At 38.5% G+C, this 22,962-nt stretch overlaps 3 protein-coding genes across 3 annotated transcripts in view; 2 read left to right on the forward strand and 1 right to left on the reverse strand.

The window, feature by feature from the left end:
• ank1b (ankyrin 1, erythrocytic b) overlaps window positions 1-11,506 on the forward strand; it is a 72,335-nt gene extending 60,829 nt beyond the window's left edge. The window contains exons 40-43 of the mRNA XM_082140649.1: window positions 4,666-5,332; window positions 6,335-6,620; window positions 6,728-6,808; window positions 8,097-11,506. Of these exons, the coding sequence (XP_081996775.1) occupies window positions 4,666-5,332; window positions 6,335-6,620; window positions 6,728-6,808; window positions 8,097-8,165 (1,103 nt within the window). The 3' untranslated portion in view covers window positions 8,166-11,506. The remainder of the gene's footprint in view (window positions 1-4,665; window positions 5,333-6,334; window positions 6,621-6,727; window positions 6,809-8,096) is intronic.
• Window positions 11,507-12,824: 1,318 nt separating this feature from the next.
• eif4ebp1 (eukaryotic translation initiation factor 4E binding protein 1) lies at window positions 12,825-16,634 on the forward strand. The gene is made up of 4 exons (XM_082140658.1): window positions 12,825-13,006; window positions 13,118-13,314; window positions 14,806-15,000; window positions 15,913-16,634. Exons 2-4 carry the CDS (start codon window positions 13,179-13,181, stop codon window positions 15,942-15,944), a joined length of 363 nt encoding a protein of 120 aa, XP_081996784.1. The 5' UTR covers window positions 12,825-13,006; window positions 13,118-13,178; the 3' UTR covers window positions 15,945-16,634.
• Window positions 16,538-21,221, reverse strand: ndr1 (nodal-related 1). Its single transcript, XM_082140655.1, has 3 exons — window positions 18,673-21,221; window positions 17,199-17,947; window positions 16,538-17,097 (listed from the first exon to the last, which is right to left on the reverse strand). Exons 1-3 carry the CDS (start codon window positions 18,944-18,946, stop codon window positions 16,945-16,947), a joined length of 1,176 nt encoding a protein of 391 aa, XP_081996781.1. The 5' UTR covers window positions 18,947-21,221; the 3' UTR covers window positions 16,538-16,944.
• Between the last annotated feature and the right edge of the window lie 1,741 nt (window positions 21,222-22,962).

Below are 22,962 nucleotides of genomic sequence, written 5' to 3' on the forward strand. Positions count from 1 at the left end.
TAAACAAACCTCTCAGTAGGGAAAAACTGTTATCACGTGATGGCATTACTTGACAAATATGAGATTTGCTTCAGTGCAACAGGTATATATAACAAATCAAATACAAATTTGTATAGAAATGTAAATAATTCAAAGTAATTATGATAATGGGAACATTGGAGTGTGTGTGTGTGTGTGTGTGTGTGTGTGTGTGTGTGTGTGTGTGTGTGTGTGTGTGCATGTGTCATGATTCCTGTCTTTTGTTATTTTCCTGGTCTGTGCCATGTTTTGTAGTCCTTTGTAGTTTGTTATGTTGATTAGTCTCCCCAACTGTTTCCTCATTATCTAGTTAAGTTGTTTGCCCCTGTGTATTTATAGCCCTTGTGTTTCATTTGTTACTTTGTCAGTTGTTGTACATGTAATGGTTGCTTTTCCTCGTGGTTTTGTTCCTTTGTTCCTTGAGTTATGTTTTATCTGTTTATGGGTTACTTTATAAAAAATCCGGCATTTAGATCCTCGCCTTCGCCTCTGCTTTTCCTCAGTGAATGTTACAGTTTATATCCTTTATTAAAAATGTTCCCATTACCATAATATTTATATACTGTATATATTTCTTTCTCATATTTTCTCGTCCAAACTTACAAAAGGTCCTATGCAATTGTAATACGCACAGTATAATAATGGCGAAAATCAGTTGGAAAATACTGTGTAAATTCCAATAACATTTTATTTTATATAGAAAAATTACATTGGGCAAAAATTATATTGGGAAAACAAATCATTCCCTGGTTTCACAGACAAGACTCAAGCCTAGTCCCAGACTAAAATGCATGTTTGAGCTGTTTTAACTTATCTTAACTAATCTTAAATCATGTCAGTGCCAATGTCTCAAGATGCACACCAGAAATGTTTTTTCTAAGGCATGTTTGTAAAAGCGACCTAAATTAATTAAACTAAGGCCTAATCATGGCTTAATCTTAACCCTGTCTGTGAAACCAGGCCCAAATATTTATATTTAAAAGCATGCAAATATGACATAGGATGGCGAGAGTGATATTGTAGCAGTTATGCTCCAGAAAACAAATCGAATGTGTTTTGGGGTGTTTTTAAAAAATATGCCAGTGAGGCACAGATAGGAGTATGTAGGCTCGTATGATGATTACTTAAAGAGAAGACAACAGGCCTCCATACTTGTGTCTGCACTTCTCCTTCTCTCTTTTCTCCTCCTCCTCTCTTTCTCCAAACATGTCATCTGCAGCCCAGCCGCCCTACTCTTCCTCTTCACAGCTCTCCTCTTCGACCTCCGACCTCATAATGACCTCCTCTGGGCCTCCTCTTTTTCCTGTCATTCTAGTTTTTGTTTCGTTTCGTTTTCTAATTCCTATTTTGTGTGGGACTGTGATGTGTCTGTATGCATGCGCATGCTGCTTGACGTGCTCTCTTTTGTCTTTTCTGGGGAAAAAGGTATTTGTGGGGCCTTCAAGTAAAACGAGGCCTTTGTTTATGTTGCTCTATAACAGACTTGTGTATGCATGGCATGCTTTCAACGTGTGGGTTTCTTCCTGTGTATATTTTCACTGAGTTGCGCTTGAACTCCTGAATTTCAGTAACTTCTGTAACTCTTCTTCTCATCTTTGGTGAATATATTGATGTTGTGGTTTTAGGCCCTGCAGTTCTGTTGTCGACATAATGCTCTGGAAAATGGATCTGTGACAGTATCATGTTGCAGAAGCATTTTCGGAATGTTATGTGTTAACTGATATATTGCTGTTGTTGGTGTTTTTTCCAGCGTGTGTGTGTGTGTGTGTGTGTGTGTGTGTGTGTGTGTGTGTGTGTCACGCAATGATTGTGTGACACCATTTTCAACTGCAGGGCTCTGTGATGTTGCTGATGTCATGGACTGTATTCACGAAAAAAAAGGAAATTGTGTAGCCATTAGGGCCTCCTAGTGGCTAAAAACTGAATTGATCACATATAACATTTCACTTGTATAACCTTTATTTTACCTGGTTAATCGCTTAAGATTAGAATCTTTTTTCCAAGAGAGATCTGGCTAAAATGGTAGCATAGAACAATTAAACAATAGAAACAACATTTGCAAAATGTGCAAAATATTATTAAAATATAAAGATGTGAATGCAGTCCTAAGCGCGCGCGCGCGTGCGCGTGTGTGTGTGTGTGTGTGTGTGTGTATGTGTGTGTGTGTGTAGGAAATATCTAACCTGCCTGTCAGGCTATATAAGATAATCAGATCACTCAGAATGATGTTGTGTTTGAAATCAATATGTTTCAGAACCATAATTTTGTGTTGTGCTGTAATGTGATGTGTGTTTGAGTGTGTTTACATTTATTTGCACGCGTACCTGTGTGTGTGTGTGTGTGTGTGTGTGTGTGTGTGTGTGTGTGTGTGTGTGTGTGTAGGTGTAGGTGTATGTCTTCAAATGTTGCTATTGTCCATAACGATCAAGCTTTTACACATTTGCCACATGTTGTGTTGCTTTTTTGTATTTGAGTGACAGTAGATTAATTGTGTCTCACAGTGTGCACTGTGTGTACTGTGTGTGTCTGACTCACGTGTGTGTTTTCTCATTACTGGGGGCACAGTGAAGGTCTCCACTAAGTCATCACTATAAATCATCCTCATTCTCTTCTTCAATATTTCTTCATTTCTTCTTTTCATTATCATTTCCTTACAACAGTGAAACATCATCCATCCAATAATGAAACCATCCATGCATCCATTCACCTACATATACAGCTACAACATTTGTTCATATGATGCCAGTTCTTTGATCAATTAATAATAGCTTAATGCTACAAGAAAACACTTGACGAGGAATCAGTTATCTATCACGTCATATCATCATATATTTTTTTACGTATCTGCATACTTTGTTTATATGCTTGCTTACATTGTGAAGCTAAAAAAAATTATTGAAGTATTGAAGTTAATTTAGCTTAAACCAGAGACATTGAACAAGAACAAGTATCTGTCAATGGGTATGAAATCTGTTTGTATTTTCAAACTTTGAAGTGTTGCTAATACAACTCATTGTGTGCTTCCTAGACATTTACATTTAGAGAACATATTGATTTTCCTTAATTGGTCTTAAAAGGTCTTAAATTTACCTTCATAAAACCTGCATAAACCCTGAAGATGCAGAATGCCCCTTTAATACTCTTGTGTGTTCTTATTAATCATGCATACTATTGCACACATCATGCAAATGCAAATCATATATATATATATATATATTGCAATTCCATGTTCATTTGAACACTACCAGGAATGTATATCCTACATTACATGACCATACATAAAAGAGAAAAGCCATTGTTGCATACTCATTAAGCTGGTCATGTACACAACTTTCATATTTGAAAAAGAAAGATCTGACATGAGTCAATCCTGAATCCGAGCGTATTAGTGTGTATGTGGGAGGGGGAAGGTATATTAAAGGAATATTCTGGGTTTTCAACAAATTGATATATTTTAAATGTCCCTCATTGTTTGCAAATGTTTTGGGAACATTTCAGTTTACTTTAAAAAAAGTTTTTTAATGTTTTATTGCTGTAGCGTATGAATAAAACATTAAAGTTGGCATGAAATAAAAATTAACCCTCTATATATTGTAAATTCATGTTATTATCTTATCTGTCTTATCCATGCAATTTATTTATTTATTTTTTGTTATATTTTGTGGGGGCTTTTAACCTTTATTTAGATAGGACATTAGGAGGAGAGACAGGAAATCATGGGAGAGGAGAGAGGGGAACTGGACCAGGAAAGAACCTTGAGTCTGGAATCAAACTCGGGTCGCTGAAGTGCAACCGCACCATATTTCAGAGCACTTGCCCACACGGCTTTGGCTTTGACTATTAATTTTAACCATGTAATGTTTAATTAACATGTCATAACCTAATCTTCTCCATTCATTTCATCAGCATAAGCCCCACCCCTTTCTTATAATCGACGCCAAGCTCCATCCAGTCAACAACTGATGGCTTGAACCAAGACCCAGACCCTGGCTTTCTAGCGTTCTGAACCCTGCTTTTAACCCTGGGGTTAGCACCGCTTTTTAACTGTGGTTATTAAACCCTGCTCTGGAGTAGTATGAAACAATGTGAAGTTAGAATGTTACGGCAACATACACCCAATTGTGTGCGTCATATTCACCTGCGTTGGTCAATCACGGAAACAGCGCATTGTTTCAGTGTTTGAAGGGAACAATGTCAACAATGATGGTAAACAGGTGAATTGAAGTGAAGAAACGACAGTTTTATTCTTACCTTTATAGTCCGAAAAGTCTACTTAGGAAAAACAGGGCAGTATATAATACGAGGATGCACCATGCTAAAGCCTTCATTTAAAGTGTCATTTTTCAAATGCCCCCAGGTTGAAAACCCCAGAATATTCTTTTAAAGGTTACTTTGAAAGTGGATTGCTTGTTGTGAGTGAACAAGAATGCCCTGCAGGATGACCTTTCTGTGGCCTTGTTATAATGCTAATGCTAAAATCACAACTCCTTGCATTTAAGCACATCCGTTCACGTATATTTACAGACTTTGAGTGCACTCCGAGCACTGTGTTCTGCATGACCTTTCTGAGAGGGTCAGGACTCCCCACGTACCCCCACTGTGTCTGTGTGGTGTTAGCGTTGCCTTTCTTGTCTGGCCATCCCTCAGGTTACGGGCTGGTGCAGGAGGAGCTGCTCTCCCCCGCTTCTATGCAATACAGCCTTCCCTCCCCGCTCGGCACGGAGCCCTACTGGCAGGAGGTGTCGAGCCTGGAGTGCGCGCCCATCGCCACCACTGAGGAGGACACCATGATGGAGATGTCGGATGTACAGGTGTGGCCGGCGGGGGTCAGTCCGTCCCTGGTGACCGTGGAGGACTCATCCCTGGACGGCAGCAGCCGCGCAGATGACTCCGAGGCCAACACGTTGAGCCTGCCCTGCAGTAGTTTGGGGAGGCCCAGCAGCGGAGCCAGCGGGGCCAGCGGCTCCATCATGGAGCTGGAAGAGGAGGAGGAGGAAGAGGAGCTTGAGGAAGACAACATACAGCACGAGGCAGTGTCCGCAAGTGCGGAAAAGGCATGGGCTAGCGGCGCCGTCCCAAAGGCAAACTACAACGGGCAGGCTGGAGGTCAGAGGTCGGAGGGCAAGAGGACAGAGTTGGCGGCGGCGGCGGTGGCGGCGGGCAGCAGTGTGATGGGTGTAACTAGAGGAGGAGGAAAGGGTGGAAAAGGGGCAAGTTCAGAGGAAAAGTTTTCTGTTCTTACAGGGCAACAGCTCTACGCTCAGTTATGCGAGAGAACTGGACTGACCCGAGCGCTAGAACACAACGGGGACAGGTATGGATTACTTTAGTATCCCATGTTACTCCACAAGCATTAAGGTCTGTTCACACCAAGAACGCTAACTGTGTTGGCATCCACAAAAACACACAACAACGCTTTAAATGCTCAAGTTCTTTAAACTCAGTTGGATTCTGATTGGCTGTCAATGTTTTTATCTTTGATCAGCAGGATCCATCCAAAAAAATTATTCTGAAAGTGATTCCAACAATATCGTTCCTCTGTGTCATTATCATTGACATAGTTGTGATGTGGACTTACTTATTCTCATAGAATTACACGATATCATGTGTTACATGTATGATCTGTGTTTCCCCCTTCATTGTGTTTTTGGTTCAGTCCTGTGACCTAGTGTTCCATGATTGTTCTAATTAGTCATGTCTATCACCTGTGCATTGTCAGTCACCTCATTAGTTATCTTGTTAGTCCCTGTGTATTTATACCTTGTGTTCTCCTTCAGTCTTTAACACATAACATGTTAGTAAATACTCCAGTTAATGTCAAGGTTTTTTTGCAAAATTTTCTGTCGCTGTTTGGATGTGGTAAAACACCCACAGATGTAGCAGAAAACCTCAGGGTCATGTTTGCATTTTCTTCTATCACTGGCCATAATTTGAACCTTGAAATCACGATTAGGCATTAAATAATGTCATACGTTTGAAAATCGGCTGAGAATTGAACAAATAGTTCTTACTTGCCTCAGAGAAAGATAGAGAATGTCTTTCCGGCAGTTTTTCTGGTGATTAAGGAATAATACAAGTCTTCTTGACCTTACAAAATGATTGTTTATTTCTATAAATGACTTTATATTTTGTGAGAAGGTGTGAGGTCCTAGAGCAAAGCAGGCACTATTTTTGGCATCAGCAACCCAAAATTTGTTAGAAACAAGTATTGGATTTCATTCAGCTATTCCGTTATAGATATCATCATAGTTCTTGGTGTGAATGGCCCTTTAGACAGATAGCATTTACTCCATCTTTATCCATCCCTCCTCCGCAGGCTCGGGGGCGGCGCCTTCCAGCCTTACTCGCAGGACAAAGACCCCCTCCAAAGCTGGTCTCAACCCAAAGCCAGGCCGACCATGGAAGCCATGATGTCATCGTCCCAGGACCACAATCAGTCCCGTGTAGCACAGGAGGCCCTGCTTACACCGGTATGTGATACAGGCCATTCGGAGGTCCTGCGGGGGCGTCTGCTGGGCACTCAGCCCTTTGATAAAGGGCTGGGCTTCTCCCGTCAGGAGGGGGATTTACGGGCATGGGACCAGGACAGGCGGAAGGCACAGGTGTGTCCCCTGGGCCTGTCCAGTCTGAGAAAAGAGCATGTTGTTGGACACAGTCTTGACTTCAATTAGTCAATAATTATATTTGAACTATTATTCCCTCCTTGCAGAAGGATGATCCGATAGATCTCACCAGTGATCATCTACATGAAGAGCAGTTCACTGATGAGCATGGGAATGTCGTGACCAAGGTGGGTCCTCAGATTTCTTTCATGTTTATAATAGTATTGAACCAATATATTGATTGATCTGGCTGATTATATTGTACCTTTTTGAGATTATCCTCATCAATTTTGATGGGTAATGTCGTTTCTGTTTTCTAATATTTCATAAATATTATTTTAATAATTGTTTAACTTGTTCCTTTTTTTTTTGTCTATTTGTTATTGTTAAACTACACTTATTCTATATACACTACCTTTCAAAAGTTTGGGACTGTTATATTTTGTAATGTTTTTGAAATAAGGCTGCATTTCTTTGATCAAAAACACAGAAAATCAGTACTATTGTGGAATAGTATTACAATTTAAAAGAACTGATATATTAATAGAATTTGAATTTATTTTCAAGTGTAATTTATTCCTGTGTTGGCAAAGCTCAATTTGCAGCATCATTACTTCAGTCTTCAGAGACACATGATCCGTCAGAAATCATTCTAATATGCTGATTTGCTGCTCAAGAAACATTTCTTGTTACTATCAATGTTGAAAACATTAATGTCGTGCTGCTTAATATTTTTGGTGGAAACTGGTCAATTTTACCAGGATTCTTTGATGAATATAAAGTTTAAAAAACAGCATTATTTGAAATATAAATGTTTTATAACATTATAAGTGTCTACTTTCACTTACACTACACTACACTACACTACACTACACTTATGATGAAGAATGGTGGATCTATATTTATTTACAAAATTTACGGTAAATTTTGATAGCACACAATGTACATTTTTAGGTTATTTTACGAGACATTTCTTACAGTATGTCTATATTTTTATTGGCTGTTGGCTGTCCTGTAGTGGTGTCTTCTTTTGAACCCATTCACCAAAAAGATTTGCTCAGATTCGTTCAATGTTTTGTTCAGTTGCCCCTTGTGTAAGGTTACATTGTTACGCCAGTAGGTGCATGTTTAGCCTTTATTAAGATTTTCTTGTCTACAAATATTTTAACAAAGGTGTAAAGAGTACCAGAAAACCATACTTGAGTAAAAGTAGAGATAACTTACAGCGAGAATGTCTCTATTAAAAGTTACAAGTCACCAATTCCAATACGACTCGAGTAAAAGTCTTAGAGAGTATCTGATTTTAACAGAACATAAGTATTTTACTTGTACTGAATGTAGGCTCAAAGATGCACTAGTCCTCAAAACAATGAGACATGCCAGGGAAAATAAGAAACAGTTTAATTGTGAGGATATCTCAGGTCATGAAATGTGTTCAAATTCGATTTAGTCATCTTTTTTCTCTCTTTTCTCCAGTTGGGTGTGGATGTGAAGAAGGATGTCCAGACTGTGAAGCGCTCCAGTCTGCGGAGATTAAAGCACTGAAATAAACACAAACTGTCCTGAAGGTACGGGACAGGAAAAATGATTGGTGCATTACATAAGGAACAACTTAAAAAACCCATGGGGCGAGCTAGCTTTTCTAAACTTGAACGATACAGCCATCAGTTTTATGTTTTAGCTAGAGTGACTTTGCTTCAGACAATGTCTCTTTGAAGGAGCTATTTGTTCATGAAGGATTGCTCTTCCAGGGTCGAACATCCACTGCCAAACCATCCTTCACCTACGCACGACTGGGAGACAGAACGATACATGGAGCGATGAGAAAAAAAAAAAAAAAAAAAAAAACGCAGCGAAAGAACACATCGCACCCAAGTCCTACAGTCAAGCAACCACGGAGCGTCACTGGAAAACAAGGACGAGGCGCTCTCTACCTGTAGTTTTGTAACATTTTTAACAGAAGAAGATAAAAACATACAACTAGCATAGGGCATGAACTTTTTATACAAAAACGTGAAGAAAACCACCAAAAAAAGCAACAAAAAGTGCTTCCTGTCAACTGTAAACGCATGACTGACTGCTGGTGCATGACCTATGAGCTGTCATTATCTAAAAAACTGAAGGGGTACAAGGTAAAGGGCCGTTCCAGGACTGGCAGTGGGAAGGGGGAAACCTTTGGACCTTTGATCTTGAAAATGAGAGACTCTTGAAACAAGGGGTCTTGGGAACACAACAGCCCAAAAAAAAAAAAGAAAAAAGCAACAGGTCTTTATTTTGTCAAACAGATTGTCATTACACAGCAGCATAGTGGATGCTAAGCCCGTCACGTCATTTCCCACAGGCCCTTTATCCTGTTCTTCAATGTGATATATGCACTCTAATGCTATGTGAATGTGCGTCGGTGTGTGTGCGTGTGTGTCGGTATCTAACGCATGTGTACTCGCTTCTGGCTTGGTACTGAGCTTTTTTTTCCGGATCGGTCAGAACTCATTTGGTGTTTGCCATGGGAATGACAACAAGCCACTGTGCTCTCCTGCTCGTGAGCGTCCGCGTGCGTTTTTTCCCACTTTGTTAAGCGTATCCGTGTTCCTTTGAACTGTCAGCCACCTTTTACTTTTATATCTCTTGTTTTTGATTTCATTGGCCCCCTCCTTTCAAATCCGAACCGATTCGTTTGTTGGAGGTTGCGTAGCTTTGTACGTACAACACCCAAATGGCAACCTAAGGAGGGCATGTGCTTTTTCTGTCTGACAGTTCACAACCTTAACCTCCGACCTACCGACCATCCATTCACCCTCATATGTAGCGCAGCTGCTCAGCTAAAACCGTCATGTCAGACCATTTCCAGAGACTAATGTAGCATTGCATGCAGGCTAACACCGCTTTTCATGCTGTTCTCTTGGGCCTGCACTCGGCCCGGACATTTTTATTGATTTTATATTATTAATCAAGCTGTGCTGGTGAAGAAAAAATAAAATAAACGATTGTAGCTGTGACGTGTGGGGCTTGGGGACTATCTCTGAGTAACTGCCTTTGTAATGTTTGGGATTTCAGATTGAGTTATGCGACAAGGAAGCGTTTTAAACTTTGATGATGCTCTTGGATTTATTCTTCTTCTTTTTTTTTCTTCTTTTTTTTCTTTTTCATTTAGATGTACAGTTAAAAATAGACCGATAAATATACAGACAGCACTGTGAAAGTCCACCTTAAAATTGACCCCTGAACTGTGAACTCACAACTGTCTGTCTCACTTTTTGGCTTCTGATGTCTCACAACACATACCAACAAGGTTTTATGGTAACAATGGGAAGCTTAAACTGCAACTTCATGTTACCGGTTCCCTATTAACGTCATTCGCATGTGCATTTTCACCGTTATTCTTTTTTATTTTACTATGAAAGAGCCCAAACATACACAAAAACTCTTGAAGTATAGTCTACCAAAGCAATAATATCAAACGTGCTGCAACAGTTGGAATACTGCGTTGTTGTCGGTGTGCGTGCGTGTGTTTTTCGGTCTACGAGCGCCTGTGTGTTCAGTGTATACTCTATTAACCCGACATTTTAGTAGCATTTGTAAGACGTATACGATTCAAGAGATATAACAGCATGCATGAGTATCTCACACCGTATGCAATTACGTGATCTACATGCCAACTCGAGTTCACTGAACGGTAGCTGTTTCACTTTAATGGACAAGGTTTTTTTGAATGGCTGGCAAGCATAATGAAATCAGGTATGGTGCTCAGCATTTAATCACAGCACAGTAGCTTACATAGTCACGAGCACACCGTGATATACTGACTCATGTAGTTTAATTCGATGGATGTCAATGAGTGAGTGAGTGTATGAATGAATGAACTTATCCTCCAAACTACAAACAAATATTTATGGAATGCATGGACAATTGGACGAATGACAATGATTGTACTTTCATATTTAAGAAAAGTGTTTAATCAGATCCTAGTGTTTTTGTTTAGTCAATGAAATAAGTGTGCTTTGTGAGACTGCACACTTCCCTTCTCACCAACGCATTAAAACACTTATGAGTTCTGCCTCACTGTATATTGTTTTCTACAGTTCACTCAGGTTTGTGTTGACGGATGATTTCTCTTCCATGATTCTAGTTAATACATACTTAACAGTAAATCCTATGTCCACTCAAAGGAGTATAAGGATTATCATGGGTGTTGGGAAGTGATGAAGGACATAGCCTACATGTTCAATATCTTGTCGCTGCTGTAATTGTTGATCGAGACAAAGTTCCTGAAAACGCAGGGGGTAAAGGAAGAGAATGTTTCATTCATTTATTTTTGGTTTAAGGAACAAACCGATTTGACATTGCAATCATTATGTATTAAAAAAAAAGAGTTTATGTACAATGTTTAACTGTTGCAAAAATCTAGACTTCACCTATACTCCTTTAGAATGGATTAATGACATTATAAACGCAATATCATATTACTCTGTACTAAGGAATGCAACTGCGCACATGCACAGAAAAAGATGTTTTTAATAAAGAATATATGTATAAATATATGACAAACTATATTTAATTAGAATGCTATGCACCCTTATTAGAGTTGTTATGGCTGTACTTTAAGTAAATTAGTTAGAATCCAGTAATACGAACATGCCCATGTCATGGGGAATGTAGAGGCTTTGTTGCTATTTAAACATGTTTTCATTTCCCTTTTTTTATTTTTTATTATTATTATTGTAACGGAGAGAGGAAATACGAACATTGAATATGTACACAAGCCTTTTATTCAGAATCATTCTAATATGAAGAAATGTATAGACCATTTATCCTGCACACCAGCTCAGATCATTTACAAAAGTTAATAAAGAAAGATGTGACATATTGTGACACTGTGTGCGTGTGTAAGAGAATTTGCCAAATATTATTGTTATGTATTCATAAATATAGTTTTAACTTCAAAGGATGAATGAATAGAACATGTAAAGGATGGGTTTAAACTTATTTTCAGCTCCATCTATTGAATTGTTACCACAGTCACACAGAAAATCTTATTGTTGACAAAATAGTCATATTTTGCATGACACATACTGAATATGAATGCAGTAGCTCAGGGTATCTGCAGGGTTTTTATTAAAATCAAATTTAAGACCTGCACAAATAAAACGAATAGCCTACCATATGAACGAGGTAGGACAATGTCGATTAGCCTACACCCTAACCATAAAATGACTGTAAAAAATATATATTTAAATAACTTTGCAGTTCAAATATGATAAGTTCTGACAAGAACAAAAAGTTTCATAAACTACTAAACCTCATTTCAGCCTTTAAAACATTTTAAGTAGTCATTGACTAAATTAATTAACAGGCTAGATCAAAGAAATCGCTTGGCATAATGTGCGGTATTCATTGTGAATTGCTCTGAAACCGTGAGCCTGTGGAACGAACACGTCGTGCTTTTACTTTGCTCTCAGTTTAATCATTACCTTTTGATGTTTAATCATCGCTTTAAGCCATATCGCGAATCCTGTTTTTCTGTCCCCAAATTTAAGACCTCTTGAAATGATAATTAAGACTTTTCTTATACCCTTTAAGATAATTAAGACATTATGGCTTTAAATGTGATGCACATGAATTTAAACGGATAGTTCAACATTTACACACCCTCATGTTGTTCCAAACCTGCATGAGTTTCTTTGTTTTGTTAAACACAAAAGATGTTCTGAAGAATGTTGGTACTCAAAAAGTTGACGGTAACCAAGTAAGAAAAACAAAACAAAACAATGGAGTCAATGGATGCCCTGTGGTTACCAACATCAAATATCTAATAGGTTTGGAACAACATGAGAGTGAGTAAATGATGACAAAAAGTCTGCGGGTACCCCAATTTGTTATTCTGATACTGTCTTCTTAAAATAAAGATATTATTATAAAAAAATTGTTAACTAGGATAGCCTTTTTTGATAAAGATAAAAACAATCAAATGTCTAGCGAATGTCAAGACAATCGATTGGCATTCTAGTGATAATCTCTGAATCTGATTGATTTCAGTTGAAATGTTGCAATTTCAAAAACAACAATGAATGAATTTTTTCGATGTAACGGAAACAACCCCTGTAAACATCGGAAAAACTACATTTCCCATCGCTCTCTTGCAGTACTAACGCATACCAGCGGGGGCGCCGTTGCATCAATTCTCCGTTTTAAATAGCCCTTTCCTGCTCATGTTTTGTTGAGTGCGTGGTGTTGTGTGCATGAGGGAGTGAGAGAGAAAACGTGGTCGCGGAGAAACCTAGCATTTAGCTAGTTTGCGAGTGTGAGTGTGTGAATGAAGTGTAATACAGGCTCAAATATTTAGTAGTATTTATTTTTGTATGTAGTCAAGTTTGCCACAAACGGACAAGGTAAATAATTAGAGAAAGTAACTTGACGTTAAACTGCTGCTAACATATATATATAAAAAAAATCCCAGTAAAATTTGTTCTAACTTAATTGTTTTATTCTTTTACTTTAAGGTGCAAAGACACTATTTGATAAAGGCAGCTGGCTGAGTTTGTGGTTGCAATAGTGTTGAAAATGTCCATGAGCAGTCAGAAGACCACCAGTCAGGCAATTCCGACCACCAGACGAGTCATAATCAACGATGCGGCCCATATGCCTCATGATTACTCTACAACTCCCGGAGGGACCCTTTTTAGCACGACTCCTGGAGGTAAATGTCACGAACTAGCAGTTTGGAAGCGTTCACAGCTGTCGCAGTGCAGGCATTGTTTTTGTTTTGATCGCGACATAGCGATGCATCTCAGAGCTCGCGCACCGCTCGCATTGTCTTTGTGCTTGACAGACTGCGGTGCGCGTGCTCAAAATGCTTCAGCCTGTTTGTCTTGTATTCTTTGCCTTTTAACTGTAGCCGTGAACAGGTAATACATGCAGGAATGTTATCGTCACGATAAGAAGAACATTGTTTTATTGACACGACTGCATCTTGCATTTTCTTTTTGTGAAACAATGTTCTGCAGGTCTGCTCAGACATTACAATTGCAGAAATAGTATTAAAATGTTTAAATATAAAATTGTGAACGTAGAAACAGGGGTTGGTTGATTTTAAATATTAATTTAAATAACTATAAATTATAAATTGTTGAAAGAGACCGTAATAAAAGAACCTCCCTATTTGAAATTGTGTAAAATTAAATCGTTTCATTTATGAGTAAACATCATGGCCTTGAACGACCTTCAAGTGGATTTTGGACATGCTGACATGGTTTTTAAGGCTCTTGAACAATTGTGAAAAATTTAAATGCATATTCTATAAGGTCTATATGTTTATATATATGTATATATATATTTTTTTTTTTTGTTGACAGAGATTGTAAACAAAAGAGGATGTGACAGCACCCGAATCATGTGCCTTTGTTGGTTTCCCAGTGTACACCACACTTCTGCTTTTCTAGCTCATAAGGGCAACTGTTCTTATTATTGTAAACAGTGTATCAATAGCTGTTTTTTAGTCCAGATCATCATTTCAGCCATGATGTAACACTCAATATATCGTGGGACAAATTAGGTGTGTTATATTGCCCTGGGGAATGTTTGTCATGTGACTTTTTATTGGTTAAATAGTATGTCATTTTTATCACTTGTGTTTTCATTGGTGTACAAGTTTGATATCTATGCATAAACCTATGTGTTATGTTTACGGGTGTTTCTGGATGCTACTGTAATGCACTCATTAGCATTACCTCACTGAGTGAATGTAGTTCAAGGATGTTTGTATGTGTGTGTGACGGTTCACAGTAGGTTCAACAGGGCTGATATGAGTAGAGCTGATAGTGTGTTCTCACTGCTCCATTTCAGCCTGTTGGCTTGTGCTTTTCTCTTTACACTATTCTGATTAGGATAAAATGTGAGAAAGCAGTTTGTCAAACATTGACGCTTTGCAAAGCTCAACACTTTAATGATGCAACTGTTGAATGTTGTAAAATGCACCGTCATAGGGACATGTTTACACATGCCTGGGATTGAATGCTGCTCGCAACATTAACATGGCACAGCCCAAACGCACCTGGCTGGCCTCCATGTTTTCACAGGCTTGTCGGTCAACTCTGCTCTTGTTATAGAGCAGATCTTGATATAGGACCATTGTTTCCTTAGCATAGCTTAACCTCAGCTGTATTTTATTTGATTACCAAATTATATATAGGCACCCGGATCATCTATGATCGAAAGTTCCTGCTGGAGTGTCGCAGCTCCCCGTTGGCCCGCACACCGCCCTGCTGCCTCCCTGACATTCCGGGGGTGACCAGTCCTCCTTCGGTCACCATTAAAAATGACAAGGCCCACCCCAAACAGACGGTCAATAATAACAACATCAGCCCCCTAGCGGACAAGAGCGCAGGTAAAAGCAACTTTCAGACGTGCTCTGAAGCTAAAAGCTATTAACACTGTAAAGACTGACATATTAAATAATAATCTGAAGAAAAAAAAAAAAAAATTATTTGAAATGAAGCATTTTATTGAACCTTTAGACACTTAAAAAAACAACAACTTTGGCGTACTTGCTTTTTGTTGAGTTTCGTAATTGATACATCAGGCTTTTATGGCTTATATAGTGTGATAAATGAAAATATGGAGCTCATATTCAAGTTTCGTTCAGAAGCCCAATTGCATTTGCTGATGTTTGTATGCTATAAAAGTGAGATGAAATTCTGATAGCTTGTAATGTAAATCAATGCGCTCTTTATAACAGTAAAGCAGACTGATTACATAAAGTGCATATAAATATCTTCCAATAATATGATTTTGTAAAATTATATTTAAATGCTTGGCTTTATGATCAAAGCTGTAGTTTGTATTTTGTGGGGCAAAACATATAATGCCTTGCCAAGCTATACAGTGATAATACAGAAATTGTTCAGTTAAACATTCCTCAAAAGCCTAATGTATCATACTCTCATTTTAACATGACTTTTCTATTAAAAAAAATAGGATAATTAAGTTTCTTTAGTCCAGTAAGTGTTCATTTTGAAATATTACAAACAATATAAAAGTTATTCTTGCGTTTACTTCATAAAAATCATTAAAGATTTCACAGAAAAAAAAGTGTACCACAGCCTAAAGGTAGAGTTTTATTATTGTACTAAAAGTAATTTTGCTTTCTAAAAAAGTATAAACTATCAGACGAAAGAAATCATGTAGTAGATTGTTGATAATTTAGAGGACTTGTGAAATTGTCTATCAAATATGATACAGTAGGCTTCATAGTATTACATATGTTCAATAAATATAAATTTTGTTCTGTGATTTCAAGGGGAGGATGCCCAGTTTGAAATGGATATCTAACTACAATAGAGGACCTGCCACACGAAGGAGGCGACGACTGTAATGAATATTACTGTGATGACAACTGTTCCCTGAGAGGATAAATGCACAGAAGACTTCTCCTTCCATGTCATCTGTCTTTCTTTTTATTTTCATTTATCTAGTGTCCAAAAGATATTTTCCTTTTCTGTATGGATGCTGTCGCTCAAGACGCGCACAAAGCCATTACTTTAGATTCTCAACATCAGCTAACACTGTTGTGCCTGAAAGAGCCACTATCTCAGATGTCAGATAGTGCATCCCAAGCGCTATACAAGACATGGGGGACATCCAACAGGCCACCATGTGACATTGTTTATTTGATACAGATTTGTTTATGTAGTTTTGCAGAATGATCAGTAGGTGGAGCAACACCTCTTTTTGGTGGTTGTCTCAACAAGAGTCATGTGGAGGAAAATCCAGATGCCAACTCCTATAAATTTAGCATACCATAATACCTGAATTTGACCACTTTCCATCTGGCATTGATACTTTTTGTAATGGTAAAATCTAATTTTTGTTTATCCTGAAGAGTATTCTCACCTAAAGTGTCATTCAACAGAATGTAAAATGCCTTCTTTTTTTTTGCTGTGAAGTTCTCTTAACTTCCCTGATATTACTGAAGAGACATTTAAGCATAAAATGAATCAATAAACACCAGAGAACTTACAAGTGTTTGGCTTATTTATTTGCTGCTGATGATTTTCAAACTCATAAGACAATGCATAACCATTATGAAAACATTTTATTACATTTGGTCATTTACATACTCTACTATTTACAAATTAGGTAAACGCACAAGGCTTTCAAAAATAGTATCAAGTAATCCAGGTGCCTCAGTGCAGGGTACCTCTCAATTATTTCAAGTGAAAATACTGTACAAATGAAAACAATTTAGATTCATTCGTGCTTAAATATGTTTTTCCTGGTTTGAGGAGCATATCCAAAGTGCTAGTGTTAAGTTCATTTGGGGTTTGGAGACTCAGTGGCAGCCACATTCTCCTACAACCATCCCTTCATGGTGTCTCATGACCATCTTGCCGTTCTCGTAGTAGAGCATGGAGAGAGGAGTCAGACGGGTGGGTACGCAGGACAAGCATGGGACGCGGTCTGAGTGGTGCAGCTTCAAAAGACTCTGCAAATGACAAGACAACAAACATTAGAGTCGGTCTAGCAAACAGAAAACATTTTAAAGTAATAATCACAACTATATCAAAGATTTAAAAAGATTCTTACCTGCATGTAGGCATGGTTGGTTGGAGTAAAGGTCTCATCAACAGGTGTAGGGCAGTTACCTTCACATCGAAAGGCATTGTAGCGCTTTGGATAAACGATCCAGTCGCTCCAGCCTATCTGATCGAAGTCCACCCACATATCTACCTTCTTGCAGAGAGGTTTCTTCTCCCCTTCTTGCGAAACACCTGGAATCATGCTAGCTGCTGCGTCTCGCACTCTGTCGTCGGTCCTGTGGTTCCTCCTGTGACGCCGAGGCACAGGTTCACTTCCACCACCGGCCCGGTCCAGAGCGACATACTTGGAGTGCTCCGCAGTCTGGATGAGGGTGGACGTCTTTGCCTGGTTCTGCTTGGAGTAAACCACCATCATGACCCTGTTGGCTGTAAGATGCTGAAAACTCTCAAGCCCCTCTTTCTCAACACTTGAAGACATCTGGACGGGTTCCTCCGAGGAAACGCTCTCACCCTGGTGCAACCAGTACTTGAGCAGTGCTGTGATGTTGAAGATCCTCCAGGAGGAATGGGAGGTTGGGTCACTTGGGTTGGCTTTCACGCTGCCCAGGTGAAGGCGTACTTCGTCACAGGGGCTTCGGTCGCACTCTCGTTTGGATTCATGATAGATATCCACCGCAATCTCAGAGGGGAATTCTGGAAGGCGAATGCGAAGTTCAGACCGCTGGACGTCATCGCTTGTTGATATGGAGGACATGTCAAATGTCACAGCTAATTTGTCACCAACCTGATGGCAACCTGAAAAATATTTGGACAAGAAATTAGTTACCGGTCAAGGGACAGTTAGTTAAACAGTCTAGAAAGGATAAGTGTGGTGCTTAATTATCTTAAAGGATGTTTTCACACATGGGTATATTCGGGACAAGCAATTAATAAAGTAGAATGTTCTTATTGTTGAGATGTGTATTGCTGCCCAAGCCACTTTGAAACAGACGTCTTGCAGCTAATACACACGCTAACTAATAAACATAATACGTGACTTGGCTAATAGCTTAGAACCAGCTAAACTACTACTATCAAATTATTTTCCCCGGGGGTCTTGTATCAACCTGAAGAGATTTGTTTTGCGATAATGACCGGCGGCCGACTTTATTGCCGCATACACGGCTACTTACGAAATAAATATGCATATTTTAAACTTTAATTAGTTTTTTTTGTTTTTTTACTGGTAGGCTAGCCTAGAACACTTGTTCTGTAGGAAGCATTTAAAGATTTTCGTTACATGTTTGACCGCCGAATGCAGCGATTGACCGTGCAATAAAATCCCTGTCGCTATATTTCATCTTTGTTCATAGAAAAACATTTTTTCAATTTATTATATGTATAGGCCTATATATTATCATCGGAAACATCCAAAAATGTGGAAAAATATCGGCATACTATTGTAAAACGTTGTATAATGTACAAATAATGTGTTTAAAATGAATTTAAAGATACAAAAAAAAATGAATAGACCTACTCACTTTTGGCGAAGAGACTCAAGACCGAATCGGACTCGTAAAGAGTTGGGTTTTCGTGGCTGGTTTGTTTGTCGTCTCCGGTCAGAAAGGTCCGGTAGAGGTGCATCATGTAGAGCGGATACCTGCTGGTGTGTCGGCTCTGACCCGCCTGACCTCCGCTGCTCTTCCCAGGTGCTCGCATCCTATTCCTCAACGCATCTTGAAATCCAGGAAAGGACACCGTGGAGTTCACCAGCGCGAGAACTGCGCACAGAACCCCGCAGATAAACCACCTCATGTCAAATACTGGTTAAGATCCACCACGCAGAGGAATAGCCAACTGTCTCTGAGATCCTTCTCCTACACCGTCCCCTGGAAAGTGAGTGTAATGAGTGATGCCTGGCCATCTTAATTCACTTATAGAAACTTGGTCTTTTGATGGTCTGTGAGGTCCTTTGGGTCTTTGAAGTGTCCTTGTGATCCATAAAGGGATACATGTCCCTGGGTCGTCGTGGATCGAAACCAGCAGTCTTTTGTGCGTCAAAGGGTGTGAAAACATTAATTCTTGTCCTCGAGCGCTGTGTATTGAAGGTCCTTTTGAAAGTGTACTTAAACAATAATATTAGTGGACTACATTTGTTCATCAATGTCCCTTTGATTAAAAGGAGAAAAACACCCCGAATGCTGGACTAATTCTTAGTTTGAATGAAAATAGAGGAAGTAATTTGTTTCTATGTATTTCCATAGGCTATCAGAAGAAATAGTAGCCTATGCAGCGTGTCGTTGGAAATCTCCACATTATAACATTTTTATATTCATGTCACCGCATCTTTTGGCTGCTTGACTTTACCTACAGCATGTTATGATGATAACACAGGATTCTTGTAATGTTTAATTGTTACCGACTCCAGCTATAGCCTAGTGTGGCCAAAATACAATATTTTAGTCTATAGGCTATCTTTTTATATAACCTAAAGCTTTATATAAAATTTGTATTTTTTTGCATTCATAGACATATAGCAATTTGCGACCTTATGGTAGCCATACCATATATGACCCCGATTGAAAAGAAGCAACTTAATCTGATTCTGAACCGAATATTTCCAGCCATGGTTTGGTAAGGTCCGATTTTTATGCATAGATTTTAGAAGCACCAATAGAACCCCATATTTCTTTCTTTCTTTCTTTCTTTCTTTCTTTCTTTCTTTCTTTCTTTCTTTCTTTCTTTCTTTCTTTCTTTCTTTCTTTCTTTCTTTCCACATGTATTGAACTTAAGCATCTTATACAACAGGGGGCGCTGCCTTCAAACTTTCACCTCTTACTACCTTCCTTGACTTTCGAAAATGATTTGCCAAATCGTTAACAAAGCGATAAAGCTCAAAGATTCTCTCTGTAGGCAACTAAAATATCGACTGTTAATCTTTGCGTCACTTATTTCAACTGACACTGCCCGTGTGATGTGTTGACAAGCTTTGTGCGGATTCTAAGTGCTCAGGTGAGATTCATACGACGGCGCGCGCGCACACACACACACACACACACACACACACACACACACACATTATTTCTCGTCACAGAATTGAAGCAGACCAGCTGTGAATGTCAGTGGCAATCTCACACATAGTAACACTGATAAGCAAGACAGAAATTGGCACTGAGCCTTCCTCACATACTCAGCCATTTGATGCTAATAAGTGTCAGATCTTATAAACTCATTGTCCATAGCATTATACATTTTGTGAAATTGCGGTACATTTTTTGTGTATATTCATGTGTCTTAATATACTCGTCTGTCTGTCTATAGCTTTCTAGCTGTCTATTTCTCCTTTTCTGCCATGCATTTGAACCTTAAGAGAATCCATCCATCCATCCATCCATCCATCCATATCTGTCTAGCTTCCTAGCTGACTATCACTCTTTTCTGCCATCTATCTATCTATCTATCTATCTATCTATCTATCTATCTATCTATCTATCTATCTATCTATCTATCTATCTATCTATCTATCTATCTGTCTGTCTGTCTAAGATAGCTATTTAGTGGTCTATTGCTCATTTTCGCCATAATATCAAGATCAGTGTGTTTGCTATTGATTGCTTATATGTGTGGTATGATATGGTAGAACTAAGTGATGCTGACCTGTTGTGACAGACATGCCTTGCTTTGGGCAGACAGCCTAATTAATCGCCAGAGACCCTGATTGCTGTGAATCGGTTTGCAAAACAGAGACCTCAGGACTCTCCGGTAGGGGAAAAAAGGGAGCATCGAGAAAGAAAAACAGAATCAAGCCCTTTGTGTGGCGCTGGAAGAAAAGTGCACACTTGCGTTAGGGATGACAACAAAAAACAAAAAGGCCATGAAATATGAAAGGGCCTGCCTTTGTGTCATTTGAATAATGGGGATAATTACCCTCTGTCCAGCGAAGCACCTGCATTTGAAATAAGCCTTTGATACCAACTTAAATCCAGTGAGATGGTGCTATTTGATTAAGATTCAGGCAGATGCTGTCTCTGTCTTTACAGCAGCTGGAGAGATCACTCTGTCAACAGACTGACTGCACACCTTTGAATGCATATACCATGATAAATAGATATGCATCACAAAAACAGCATGGTGATGGTTGGTGTAACTTATGCTTTGCTGCAAACAATATTGTTTTGGTTTAATAAACACCTCATTATCAAAGAGCAGATAATATGAGTCTTTATTATTATTATTATTTACTAATTCTAGCCAGACCTGACACTTTCAAAGCTGGCTGGATGTCATGCGTCTACACATATCTCAGTATAGGAGATAAACAGATAGTCTTTAAGCACCTTCAAAGCTATCTCTTTTTAATTTGGTTGCACTGCCAGGAATCCATAGATGAATCAGCGTCTCTCATTAAACCTCAGTCCTGACATTGTTCGCTAGGAATGGCTTTTTTTCCCTATCAGTCTGATAGCAGAAATTGCAGGGACACGAAGGCAATGAAATAGCTCAGAAAGTACGCTTTTTTTTTCTTTTTTTCTTTCTTTTTGTCCTAGCAGCATTGGAGGCAAGACTGTATGCTGACAAAGATCATTGTTGTTAGGGGCTTGGATCCCACACCACAATGTGCTCCAATACGGACACATTGATGTCATTTTAACCATGGACAGGTCAGTATGGCTTTAGGTTCAGAATCCCAAATGATGTTACATGGATACCGTACCTTTAACTCTTGCTGAGAAAGCACAATAAATATTTAAGTTTTCTTTTATTATTATTAGCTAAATGATAGCTCATTTATCCACTTTCATGCCGGAATCCACTTTCATGCATCTTTAATGTTGGTGTGGGTCATAGATGATCCTTTATCAATGCTTTTATTGGAAAGCTGAGTAAAATCTTTTCTTCACTCTGCACTATTATGGTCAGGAATCTTATCCTTTTCTTTCTATTACAGCCAGCCATGTGCCACTCTGAATCTGCCACGGTAAACATCAAGATTTTCAGGGCAGCTGGAATTGACAGAAATAGAGCATTCGCCTCCGGGACAGGATAATGAGTATTTGTTTATTAATTTGATAAATTTGGCCAAAATGCTCACTTCTAAATACTGCTGCTGCATTTCAGTGCTGTCTCTTGATTCAGAGGTTCAAAGGGAGTATCATAGATGTAAATGTCAGAATTTGGCTGTGTTTCACAGTTTTTGGAAAAATAGCCATGGTTGTGAGGATCAGAAATAAAGAGGTTTTCAAATGAGGGGATGCCAGTGGAAATGTTCTAAATATAATGTCAAAATGTAAATTAATAAACTGGTCATTGTCATTGTCAATAATGTATTAATTATAAATAACATTGACAGCCATAGTTTTGTTAGTTTTCTCCTCAGGTTTATACATCAAGATTCAGAAAGATTCAGTGCCAACTTAAAGTAAATATTTTACAGATATTATTTGAAGAGTGTTTATAATCTTTTCTCTCTTTCTTTTTTTTTTTTTTACTGTATCCACTACTGTTAAAATTTGTGCGGGCAGTAGAATATTTTAATGTTTTTTCAAAGACATCTATTATGCTCACCAAGGCTGATACAGTAAAAACAGTAATTATTGTCAAATATTTTTACAATTTAAAATAACGGTTTTCTATTTGAATATATTTTTAAATGTAATTTATTCTTGTGATGTCAAAGCTGAATTTTCAGCACCATTACTTCAGTCTTCAGTGTCACATGATCCTTCAGAAATCATTCTAATATGCCGATTTGCTTCTCTAGAAACATTTTGTAGTATTATCAATATTGAAAACATGCTTAATATTTTTGCGAAAACAGTGATAAATTGTTC

This window comes from Leuciscus leuciscus, assembly GCF_965113295.1.
Source record: "Leuciscus leuciscus genome assembly, chromosome: 16".
Classification (NCBI taxonomy): Eukaryota; Metazoa; Chordata; class Actinopteri; order Cypriniformes; family Leuciscidae; genus Leuciscus; species Leuciscus leuciscus.

What these genes read in the sequence shown, in the direction of transcription:
- eif4ebp1 (XM_082140658.1), top strand. Translation starts at nt 13,179, where the DNA reads ATGTCCATGAGCAGTCAGAAGACCACCAGTCAGGCAATTCCGACCACC. An exon ending in TTTTAGCACGACTCCTGGAG is followed by an intron (nt 13,315 to 14,805) that starts GTAAATGTCACG and finishes AATTATATATAG; the next exon opens with GCACCCGGATCATCTATGAT. An exon ending in CCTAGCGGACAAGAGCGCAG is followed by an intron (nt 15,001 to 15,912) that starts GTAAAAGCAACT and finishes TGTGATTTCAAG; the next exon opens with GGGAGGATGCCCAGTTTGAA.
- ndr1 (XM_082140655.1), bottom strand. Translation starts at nt 18,946, where the DNA reads ATGAGGTGGTTTATCTGCGGGGTTCTGTGCGCAGTTCTCGCGCTGGTG. An exon ending in CTTGAGTCTCTTCGCCAAAA is followed by an intron (nt 17,948 to 18,672) that starts GTGAGTAGGTCT and finishes AATATTTTTCAG; the next exon opens with GTTGCCATCAGGTTGGTGAC. An exon ending in CCAACCATGCCTACATGCAG is followed by an intron (nt 17,098 to 17,198) that starts GTAAGAATCTTT and finishes TGTCATTTGCAG; the next exon opens with AGTCTTTTGAAGCTGCACCA.